Below are 12,070 nucleotides of genomic sequence, written 5' to 3'. Positions count from 1 at the left end.
ATTAGTTCCAAATCATTTTCAGATTGTATCTTAAGCAGAACTTTTTGAGATCTGAAAAATAAGTATAAAGATAAGGACTAGACTCTTATCTAAATTTTAAGAAAATTTTAAGTACTCTTTTCTTTTCTTTTAAGACTCTTGGTCATATTGGGAATAACCCCCAAAAGGAAGAACTTCAGGGAGAATTGAGAGCAGATTATAACTTAATAAATATCCTGCTAACAATTAGAGTCCTCCAGGAATGGCAATCAATTGGGGGATGACTTTCAGTCCTTCCTGGAACAACTGGTGCTGTACTTGTATAGATGTTGTGGAGATAGCCTACATGAAGATGCCTTACATGGATAGTTGGGCTAGTTATCATTCTCAGTGATGAGATTCTGTTGACCTAAGATTAATTTGAAACCCATTGTTTGATAAACACAAGAAGATAATGCCAAGTTGCCACAATAGCTCCTCTGCTCAAATCAGGCAACATTTCTTGTGCTAGGCACTCCTCTCATTACTTCTCACATATCAACTCATTCTCAAACATACACCTTTATAGAGCACAGTCACACTTTCATCATTTTCATTTTACAATTGAGGAAATTCAGCCATAGAGGACTATGTATCTTGTCAACGACAACATAACTGAATTAGCAGAAGCAGGCTATAAACCAAAATGGTCTGGCTGTAGCATCCGGCCCTTACAACCAGTAACAGTAGAAGTCAGCTCTAGCTGCTGAGTACTGCTCCAGTGTATCAATATCCCATGTTCCAAATGTGTCAAGGAGATACTGAAAACACACAGACAAAAGAATGGATTCCTGGAGAATATTGTCAGAGAGAGGAAGCCAAGAGCAAGGTTTGTTTGTCAACTGAATGTAGTAAATCCTGTATAAATACACAATAGAATTGGAGTCTATATTTGGCTTGAGTATCATAGCAGTTAATGAATTGAGAGAGAATTGTTTATATAGTGTAATCTGAAATTAACACACAAAAAACTCACCAGGTGCATTACTACTTTTGGTATAAAGACTACAGAATGTACCCTGTGTGGCATCATTAAAAGGACCTGGTGAAAATGGGGAATTATGCCCCTCACTTTAGTTTTAGAATAAATGCAATAACATTTTATAGGTGTGTGTGCATGTATGCGTGTGCAATTCCTCAGCATAGGCAACATACTAGCCAATTACAATAATTTGGGGAAGAGATCTAGGAAAAAAAGTCACAGGGATATATCAAGCATCTAGAAGAACAAATGGGCTGCTTCTCAATTAGGCATATAATTTCATTTCAGCATTCATGTACAGCATGGCTCAAATTCTGGGTTCAGCTGCTAGACACACTCTTAAACATTAATGATGTCTCTTAATTTATTGTATCATCTTGAATAAAATATCTAACTTTTCTGAGCAGGAAAATGGTGGCCTACATTAGAAAAAATATTAATATGATTATTTTTAGGGTCCTTCAAATAGCAGATTCATTTTTTATGTTTTTAAAATCACCCTATTTATACACATACATATACTTCCATATACTTGATTATTTCCGGCAAAGAGAATGAATTGAAGATTGAGCTAAGGGAGTAAGCACCTGCCATGTTTTATTTCATACCTTGAGTTATTTATAGCATTTAAATAGTACACAAGGACAGAATAAAAGACATTGTTCACACTAAAATTGATATTTAAAAGGTAAGCTGAGTTGATTGGATCATAAAAAAGTAGTCTTGTGTTTGAAAATAAATTTAAGTGGAGTTAATAATAGATTAGCTAATGGCTTTGTAAAAATGGAAAATGTATGTAAATGTATTTGCATAATTCTTGGAATGCAAAAATTAATTGATAAAAGTATTTTTTTTCTGGCTGATCTGAGTCTCCTCTCACCTAAAGGTCTTCCCCTGGCCCACCCTTCCCTCTGTTTTATTTTTCCACTCTCTTGCATTGTAATCCAAATTTCCTTTAGGAGTGCCCATCTTCTATGTGGACGTTAGGCAAGTTTCCATTCTTTTCTGTTTCCTACAGAATATCTGGAATGGCTGGGCTCTATGGATTCCTCCCACTTGCAATCTACCTATCGTATTTGTGCTACTCTCACCTAGTGATCTAGTAAGGGATAAATATATCATACAGTTAATATATTTTGCTAGACCATCAAACAAATCATTCAAAATTGAAAATGTCTGGAATAAATACAGGTAGAGAAGACAATGTTGTGAGGGAAAAGGGGTTCTTTTATGTCTCTCAGAAAACTACAAGCCTTTTGTCCTACTTGCTATCCCAATGACACTGTGGAGTGACAAAAGAAGGGGGATTAGTTTTCTCTAAGTTTATCCTTCTACTTACTTTACACCAACTTCCCTGATCTTAAAACACTCTCTTTGGCTCCTCAGTCTTTCTTTTCTGCTAATTTCTATCTAATTTTGAAGTGTTTTCTTGTTTTCATCAAAAGTACTGATATTTTTAAAAGAACACATATAATAAACACTTTGGTCAAAATGATGTAGCCAAGAAAGATGTTCCGAAGTGCCAGTATCAAACCTGTTCATTTGTTACTGCCTCCTGCTGGCAACAATGAGGAAGGAACCCAGTAGCTGTAGGGGCTCTAAATGCACCCTCTACAGTTCACACCATATTTTCCCACTATAGCATGTTGATTTTTCTTCCCATGAATTCTATTATTTTGGGTCCAGGGCAGAAAAAAAGGAGTCAAGATGAGGCCAATCATAATACACAGAGCAGGTAAGCAAGCATACCGATTCTCAAAAACCTCATTTTGTCCCTAACACCACCACCAACCAGAAAATCCAATTCCTGCAAGGAAACAGCCATAGCGAGCCATGCCAAAGCAGAAAGGGTGACATAGACTTAACAAATCGATTTATTACCAATGAACTGATTCATCACAAGTGAGTGATTGCAGGTCCAAGCAAAACACCTCGCCTAACAAGGCCTCTTACTCGGAAGCCAGCGCCAGAAACCTTGGCTTAGAGGCCGTGATAATGGCAAACAGCTGGCTGGCAGACCAGGCTGCATCCAGAAGACGGTCCTTGGCCGAGGTGCATTTCTGACACTTGCACTAAGTCACAGTACATTCTAGCTGTCATTCCTCACCATCAGCTTTATTAATAGCATCTTCCCCCACCTCCTGCATTGAATTGGGAGAGTCAGTAAGTCTACAACCCAAGAAGTGAGAAAAGTCAGTGAGTGAGTCCCATGCTTCACATCCAAAGAGCTTTGTTTGAAATGCACATAGAGTACCAGTGAGAATTTTGTAGTTGTTGTTGTTAGTTTGCTTATATTTGAATGATCCTTAAAACTGCCTCCCATGGTCACCATGATTTATAGGTGTGGATGCAGCAGCAGTAGGAAGACTTCATGATTCTTTCATAAACTTAAAGTACCCTTGAAACCTGAAGGGAAAGAAATGCGGTGAGCAAAAATAGATAGAAGGCACAAGGCCCCTAGTTTATTAAACAAAGCTGATCATGACAAAAAGCATCTCTCTTCTGTTTCAAGAAAAACTGATGCGTTTGCATTTGCAAATGTTAACTTGTATTCCCCGCCCCCCCAATCCCAACCGCCAGCATTACAATGATTATTTGAAGCTTCTTATATGATTAAGCCATTTTTCAGAATTTTAAAATGTTAAATAAAAACATGGGAGCCTCATGCTCTTTACTTACATTTTATTTTCTTCACAGGACAGGTCTGAAAGCACCGACTGAAACACATGTTTAAGGTGATAAAATCCAAACAACTCGTCAGTCTGATACTTTAATCAGTGCCCAGGGACAGTGTGCGTTTCTGATCATTTCATCCTTTTGTTTGTTTGTTTGTTTGTTTTTAGCTCTGTAGCACAATCTATTGTCAGTGTGCAGAATTTTAATTGAGAAACCTCTGGGTCGATTTCCACGCTCAGCATTGACAAGAGATATATAAGGTGAACCAGGTTCCTGCCTTACATTCCACTCTAGATGGATTTGAAAGCCATTTTGTTTTTTCTCTAGGAAGATTTTGCCTGCTTTAAAAGCCTCCAGCAGACATTCCTTTCTCTCCCCCCTGTTTTCCTCATCTAGAGGAAAGAGTTGCATTATTTTGGAGTAATGTGTTCATGCAGGGAAGCCAGGCTCTCTGCTTGGGAAAAGAAGTCAGTTCCATTAGCACTAATGGGTCTTAACTATAAACAAGTAGGGGTCACTTGAGTGGGATCTAAGGCATTGGTCAATTTTAGATCACATGGTAGTTCTGTTGAAATTCAAATGATTTTTTTTTAACTTCAAAGCTGAGGAAGGAAATCGTCATTTTAATTGCTTTGTGATCAAAGACACAAACCATAGCAATCTAATACTAGTATCCCAGTTCTCTATTCTAGGCCTTATATATTATAACTCACCCCAAAAATTACAGGGATAATAAAGTACTCCTTCCAAGAGGAACCCAGTGATTAAACATTGGGCTGTGATCTGAGTGGTGGGCAGTTCAAACCCATCAACAACTCTGCAGGAAAAAGACTAGGCTTTCAACTCCTGTGAACAATTACAGTCTCAGAACCCTACAGGGTCACTGTGAGTCAGCATTGACTCAATGGCAGTGAGTTTTAGTCAAGAGGCTTTGGGTGTGAGTGGGGATTTGTGTTTCACCACTTGCACTCAGACTTCTTTGTAAATGAGAAAAATCTTGAAAGTGCATTTATATGGGTTGATGAGATCAGTGATGCATACCACAAAAAATATATATACAAGTGGGAAGTTCCAGAATGTAAGCTGAAAGATATGGGAAACCTTAGGTTAGGTCTCTCCCTCTCTTTTCATGTTGATAACAATAATTTTTAAGATGCATCCTTTTCCGCAACCTGTTTTTGTTGTACAAAGTTTATCTGAAAAGAGGTTTACAGAGTTGCAGATGCAGCCATGAACTAGTCATCAGAAAGCATCGTAATGAACAATTTATAAGCATAGAAAATGAACTGCATTCTTTTTTGCTAGATTGTTGCAAATAGATTTGCATACTAACTGAGAAGAAAATGGACATTTGAATTCTGTCCATAAAGAAAGTTTATTTACCAGTAGTTGTAATCATTTGGGATCCTGCTTAACAGATAGACAGATAAAGAAACCAGCATTTCCCTTTATAGTCTTTTCTGGATTCTCTACCCTAGAACGTAGGGTACCCTATTACCACTTCACTGACAATGCATTAGCTGTCAGATGAGGGTATTGTGGAGTGGCGAGAGAAATCTTACTGTATTTCAGACCTATATCTGTCAGATACACTGCATTTCAGTCACTTGGATAAAGTTCCTGGGTGGCATAAATGGTTAAGCTCTTGACAACTAGCCAAAATGTTGGCATTTTAAACCCACTCAGAGGCACTGTGGAAGAGGGACTAGCAATCTATTCCAAAACAGCACAGATTTGAAATCCTGTAGAGCAGTTTTTTTCTGCACACTGGGGTCAATGTGTTGGAATCAGCCATCAGCAACCCAGAACAGCAACACTACTGATATGGAGATGCACTATCAGCCAGAATGGGATGTGGGAGTGGAAGAACTGAAATAAAATCTAACATCATCATTCTGTCCACGGTAGGTAGCCCTGAAAACATATCAAGCAACACAATGGTTATAGGCATCAGTAAACACACCTTAAATTAATTCTGCATAGCATTTTGCTGTGTCAATAAGCACTTCTGATGCTTTTGATATTTAAAAAGGTGGGAAAACATTCACCGCGTAGCCAAGTTAAGCAAAGGTTAAATTTGCATCACATTACTTCAACAGCAATGGGATAAAGCAGAAAGAAACAAGACTAATGCCATGGACCATTTGATTTTCTGTATCTCTGACCAACAAATATAAAAAGTCATAAGATGCTAGTAATACTTTCTCATAGGAAATATTCTCAGTGTAGGAGTACTTAAATCATCTAAAGAATAAATCTATAATGAATCAAATCCTTGGCGTACCACCAAACATTGTTTCCCAGAAAGAGAGAGGGTTACCTGGAATAGTGGCAAGCACAAGGTTCCCACTTTTGACATCACTGACGTGACACAGAAGTGACTGTGCCCCAAATACTTAGAGGAATCCTTCCAGCGCTTTGTCGTCTGGTTTATCCCCCTCTTTCTCAAAGCGTGTTAGCTTCTCTGAAAGTTACGCTTCCTCCCTTGAGCATGCATTAATGATGGATCCTTGTGACCAGCAAAGTGCATGCTGGGGAAGGAATGTTCGGTTCATGCTCTCAGGTACGGAGAGTTCAAGGAATTTAAGTTTAAGGTCTGGACCTTGGTACTATTTTTCAAGCTCTTAAAAGCAGGGATTCTAAATGCTGACCTGAGAGCTAGCTGGCTGCTTAACTGACTCACTGCATTCAAGTGCATGCTTTATTCCAGGATATTTCCGGTTTTGGAGTGTGGGCATTTGTGCTTTATGAAAACCTGGCCTTTAAAGCATTTATTCAGATGTTCTCACTTTTTTGGTCTTTTTTTTTTTTGAAAGCATCATTTTAAGACTTCGAGTCAAGCTCAATCTCATACATAAAACTTTATTTTATAAGGATCCCATAGAGTATTTAAATAGGGTGTATTTCAATGTTTATTTTATTGAAAGACCTTCTACACCAAGAAAATGCCCAAGGGCATCTAGGGAAATTCCAAAAAGAGCAATGAAGAAGCAATAAACCACTGCATATTGAGTCTTACCATAGAGCTGTAGTAATTTGTAAAATATGTATGCTGTGTATAAACAGAAAGATGTGTGTAGAAGAACAGAGAGTTCTAAAAACAGCCCCCAAATAAATGTGGATATTTATTTGAGTTGCCATTTGTTAAAATCACTAAGAAAAAGATAGAAATTGTTAGAAAATGATGAACTGAGTGGTCTTTTAAAATAATATTTAAAAAATTATCCTAAGAGTTCACCCCTTAAAATTTAGATAAAGAATACTAATCTGATTAGTGATTTTTAAAATGAATGATAAAGTGGAGTGCATAAGATGTGGGGATATGATTGGGAAAACTATACAGCTTTTTGGGAGATAATTAGGTAACATCTATCCACCTAAATATGATTATGTCCTTTGACCATGCAGTTCTCCTTCTGAGGATATATTCTGTAGAGACTTCAACACAAATTATTATATGCAATGAGGTTCACTGAAGCGTTGTTAATTATAGCAAAATATTAGAAACAGCAAATGTCCTTCAAGCAGTGAATGGTGACGTGCATGATAGTCCTTTCAATGACTTAAGAAACAACTTTTATAAAATGGGTTGGGGATTCAGATCACAGACATTGAAAGAGTAATCATTTATAACTTACTCATTTTTCTGCAAAAAAATAGAGAACACTGGCTATAGTGCTTTCTACATATGTAATATATGTGTATGTATGTATGTATGCATTTAGGTGAATTGAGCCTATCTCCATGAAACTTAATAATCATGGTTATTTCTGTAAAAGGAATATGGGAAACAAGAAATAGAATTTGGAGGAAAACTTTTTCACAAAATAATTTCTTACTTTTGACTTTTTTAATTTAACAATGTAACCAATTTAACCATTTAATACATATGAAGATTTTTATGTGCCAATTAGAAGTTGGTGATCTATAACTCAGAACAAGCATGTTATAATTCATATCCCAATATAGTTTACTAAATCTAATCTGAATTATGATAGAAAAACTTCTTTATGAGTGTATACCTGATTGCACTAGAAACAAACCAATGTGTGAGTTACCTAAACCACACCTCTGAACTGGCCATTAGGATGTGTGGATTATTTGAGTAGCCTTTGAATAAGCTAAGCAGGCCGTGTAGTGGCCATGGTCTGTTTAGTATGCAATCCCAGATACAGCCATGAATTTCAAAGCAGAGGAAGGCTTGGTGCCAATGTCAATAAGGGGTAAGTCAACGAAGCTTGCAGTACTGTTTGTGCCTATGCTAGCCTCCATTTTGAGAGCCTGTTAAGCCTGTAATTAAGCATAAATGAAATGAAACATAGACTTTTCAGTGGTGAAGTTATTTATTAAATGGTTAGTAGCTTGACTTCTGTCAGCAGTCGGTGGTTTTAAAAATTCCCGAGAAAGGCAGGGAAAGCAGGTGATGAGGACAGATGAAATGGAAGCAAGGGCAGGGTGTCTGATTCAGCTTTAGAAACTGCAATGGCATTCCACCAGATCCAAAATATTGACTGCCATGGCATCTATAGAACCTTCAGGACAGGGTAGAACAACCACCTCACATTTCCTGGGCTTGTAAACCTTTGTGGAAACAGAAAGCGTATCCTTCTCTCATGAAGCAGCTGATAGGGTAGAAGTTAGCATCCCAACATATAATCCACTGTACCAAAAATTATATGGATTAAATAAATTCTGTAGAAAAAAGTGTGGGCTTGTAGCAAGTATCTGATAGTGCAGTGGCCACTTGGGGGTGGTGACTATAGTCACAATGACACCATAAACACAATTATGATATTGGGTGCTAAACGAAATAATCAGATTCCTTATCATCTTCGTCTTCCCAAAGGCCAGCTTGTTAGATTATGCCCAAGGCTAGTTGCTCTGTTACATTCCCTTAGCGTGTCATGACAGCAAGATTGGTGTGGAAGAGGTATGCCATCTGACCTGAAAATTGTTTCATGTGATTCTGAGAGAATTATAGCTTCACATGCAGAGTGAAGATATAAATGCAGAGAAATCCTGCCCGCTCCTCATGCAATATCTACCTTTGGTAAAATCATGCATAGTGATTGTGTAACATCACAACCAAGAATTAACATGAAGTCAATATACTGTTTGCATCACTTTTAAATTTATGATTCATGTTTCAAAGGTGTGACTAATTCCAATCATTTTTTACAAGGACCGCTGTGTATGCAGAGACATTATTGGTAATTAGAAGTGAAGAGAACTTTTATTCATAATAATATCATATTTTCTTTGCCAAATATCATTGGGCATTTTATGTTTGAATATCAAGGTGGCAGGAGAAAGATATCTTGAAAATAAATCAAGAAGACAAAGAAAAGTACATGTAGTATGATCACATACGAGATTGCACTCACAATACAAATTGAGTTTATTGTTGATAGCTCCCTACAGTACTCATCTTTGTAGCAATATGTATGGATATAAAATATCCAACTGCAAGTGTGTTGGCAATTTAGTCAACCCTTTCTTTTATGCTAGGGTGATTAAATTCTGAAGGACAGAATGGAGATAAAGGGATATGAAGGCTATCCTCTGCATTTTGAGCCTGGAAGAAGCTAAATTCCCTGAATCTCTGAAGTTATATCACTATTTGTCCTCAAAGGTCATAGCATACAGCTATTCAAAAGGACATAAGGACCAAAATTCAGGAGATTAAGCAAGGATAAATAGAAGATATGAATAGAAGTGGACACAGCATAGAAACGGCCCAAAGAACAAGCAAGAAGGCAGCTCCGCTTTCTTTAGAGCATTTAGAATTTCAAGGCGCAGGGTAAGTTGCTAGGAATAAGAAGATCTGGGATGAAATCACAGCTTTGCCATTAACCACCAGTGTGTCGATTAAGTAGCTATTTATTTTCTCTCCAAAAAGGTTATTATTTTTAATAAACAATAATAGTAATGTTAACTTGTAATCATCCAATAATCATTGTTCCCAAAGGTAAAATTAGAAGTACAGACATTTAATCAGATGGCATAAATATAAAGAAATGATTCCTGAAGTGATGCAAACAATAGAATTTAAAAATCAGTTCAGAAGTCCATGAAAACGACTTAAACACAGTAGTGTCAGGAGGACTTTACACGAGGCAGCGTGTCATCGCAGCCTCTGGTACATTTATTTGCTTCTTCTCCCCAGTGAGGACAAAAATTGATCACATTGTTAAATGAATGGTCAATTTTCACTCTTCATCTTACTTGACTAAATTGGCCCTATTTATCACAGTTAATCAGTTCTTCTTACTTTCTATACCTTCACCTGGATGCCAGAACAATGTATTTCTTGATTTTTCTCCTACTTCACTCTTTCTCTCCTCCTCCTTTGTTGATTCTCACTTATCTCCCCAGAACTGGCAGATGAGGACGTCTCTGGGGCTCAGTGCTCAAAGTGCATTCTTTTCTATACGCAGACCCTCTTTCGGGAATCTCATCCAATTTCACAGATTCCCGCTGTTGGGTTTTATGGAATGGGCTTAGACTCATATTGACCTTATGTATAACAGAATATATACTACCTGGTCCTGTGCCACCCTCTCAATTGCTATTTTTGAGCCTTTTGTAGCCAGTAAGTCAGTCCATTTTGTTGAGAATCTTCCTGCTTTTCACTGACCTTCTACCCAGGATAATATCCTTTTCCACAGACTGCTCTTTACTGATAACATGTCTGACTGATGTGAGATACACATGATGTTGCCATGTTAAAGTCCACTATTGTAGTTCACAGATTAGAATTCGTAACGTGGAAAATTCTGAATTCATATCTCCAACATAGATACTGTCCCTGAACTCATACAACCAAAGACTCACCGCATATCAGCATCTGAATGTCTACTAGACTTCTGCTATTAAGCTTGGCCCCCAAACTAGATAAACTAGATTCTGATCATCCTCATTTCCCCTCCGTTCTTCACCCCGCAGATTCTGCGAGGTTCTTTTTTTTTTTTTCTGGTCATTAGGAAATTTTTTTTTTTAACAATCATTTTATTGGGAGCTCTTATAGCTCTTATATAACAACTCATACATCAACTGTATCAAGCATATTTGTACACATGTTGCCATCACTATTTTATAAACATTTAGTTTCTATTTAAGCCCTTGTTATCAGCTCCTCATTCCCCTCCACCCTCCCCTTCATTTGATTTCTTTTTTTAAAAATTGTTTTATTAGGGCTCATACAGCTCTTATCACAATCCATACATATATCAATTGTGTAAAGCACATTTGTACATTCATTGCTCTGCGGGGTTCTTAACCCCGATATCAATAAATGAACACTGCCCTCCATATTGGTCAGGTCAAAAGGCTTTTAAAACTTTTGGAGTTTTCTTAGATATATCACATCCCATCTGCCAGCAAATCCTATACTACTCTGACTATCTCTACTTCCAAAGTATGTCCAGCCTCCCATTACTTTTCATTATCTGTACCATCACTTTTCCTGAATTAATCATCAGCCATAAATATTTATCACTTGAATTACTGAATAGCTTCCTAACAGACTTTGTTTTATTGACAAACGTTTTACATTTGTCTGCCCATAATCTAGCAGTTAAGTGATGCTTTTAAATATGCCATAACCTATTACTTGTACACAAAAAAGTCTAGTAGTTTCCTATTGTCTTATAACTTAAAAATGAAAAAACGAAATCCTTACAAGCACATGGATTCCCTAGCTGGTGAAAATGGTTAACATTCTCCCCTGCTAACTGAAAGATTGGAGATTGAGGTCCACCTTGAGGTGTTTCAGATGAGAATCCTTGTGATTCAAAAACACAACCATTGAAAACTCTATGGAGCACAATTCCATTATAATGTAAATGGAATTGCCATGAGTAGAAATCAATTTAAAGTTAGTTTGTTCACTTGCTGAATCTTACAAGATCTCATGAGATTTGTTCCCTCATGAGGTAGTTAGTTTATTGTGCCAACCTGGCCGATAAACACATGTGAGGTTAATTGAAGGGCGGAGGGATAAATGGCTTGGTGAGCCTTGCCTTTCTAGTTCTCAGGTCTCTCTTGCTTTCTGATGATCAGACCAGGGTGCAGCTGCCTTAGCCAGTTCCCTGCTTCAGCTGGCAAGGCTCACTTCCTGCAAGATGTCCCTGAGGAGAAGCCACGTGGACCTACCCTGATGCAGTCCTGGGTGCTGGAGCAGCCATGTGGAGACTCCTGCCAGTGCTGAGATGCTTACACATTCACTGACTCGGCTTTCCTCCTGCAGTCGGCATCATTGCATCTGTTTTGTGAGATGGAGGAGAACTTTGTGGATTAGTGTTGGACATAAGGTTAATGTTGGACTTGTGGGTTTGGGCAGCACCGGTTGGGATGTTTTCTTGAGGTGCACTTAACCTTTATATAAAACTCTCT

At 37.6% G+C, this 12,070-nt stretch overlaps 1 protein-coding gene and 1 pseudogene across 1 annotated transcript in view; both read right to left on the bottom strand.

Moving 5' to 3' along the window:
• LOC115871813 overlaps window positions 1-2,825 on the bottom strand; it is a 7,355-nt pseudogene extending 4,530 nt beyond the window's left edge.
• Window positions 1-6,160, bottom strand: part of TMEM207 (transmembrane protein 207) — a 31,783-nt gene extending 25,623 nt beyond the window's left edge. The window contains exons 1-2 of the mRNA XM_045296446.1: window positions 5,997-6,160; window positions 3,680-3,717 (exon numbers count right to left, since the gene is read on the bottom strand). Coding sequence (XP_045152381.1) covers window positions 3,680-3,717; window positions 5,997-6,035 — 77 coding nt within the window. The 5' untranslated portion in view covers window positions 6,036-6,160. The remainder of the gene's footprint in view (window positions 1-3,679; window positions 3,718-5,996) is intronic.
• Window positions 6,161-12,070: the final 5,910 nt, after the last annotated feature.

This window comes from Echinops telfairi, unplaced genomic scaffold (assembly GCF_000313985.2).
Source record: "Echinops telfairi isolate 266 unplaced genomic scaffold, ASM31398v2 ScPeMD7_7407;HRSCAF=8445, whole genome shotgun sequence".
Taxonomy (NCBI): Eukaryota; Metazoa; Chordata; class Mammalia; order Afrosoricida; family Tenrecidae; genus Echinops; species Echinops telfairi.
Note: the sequence above shows the minus strand (reverse complement) of the source record. Positions and strands in the feature narration are given on the sequence as shown.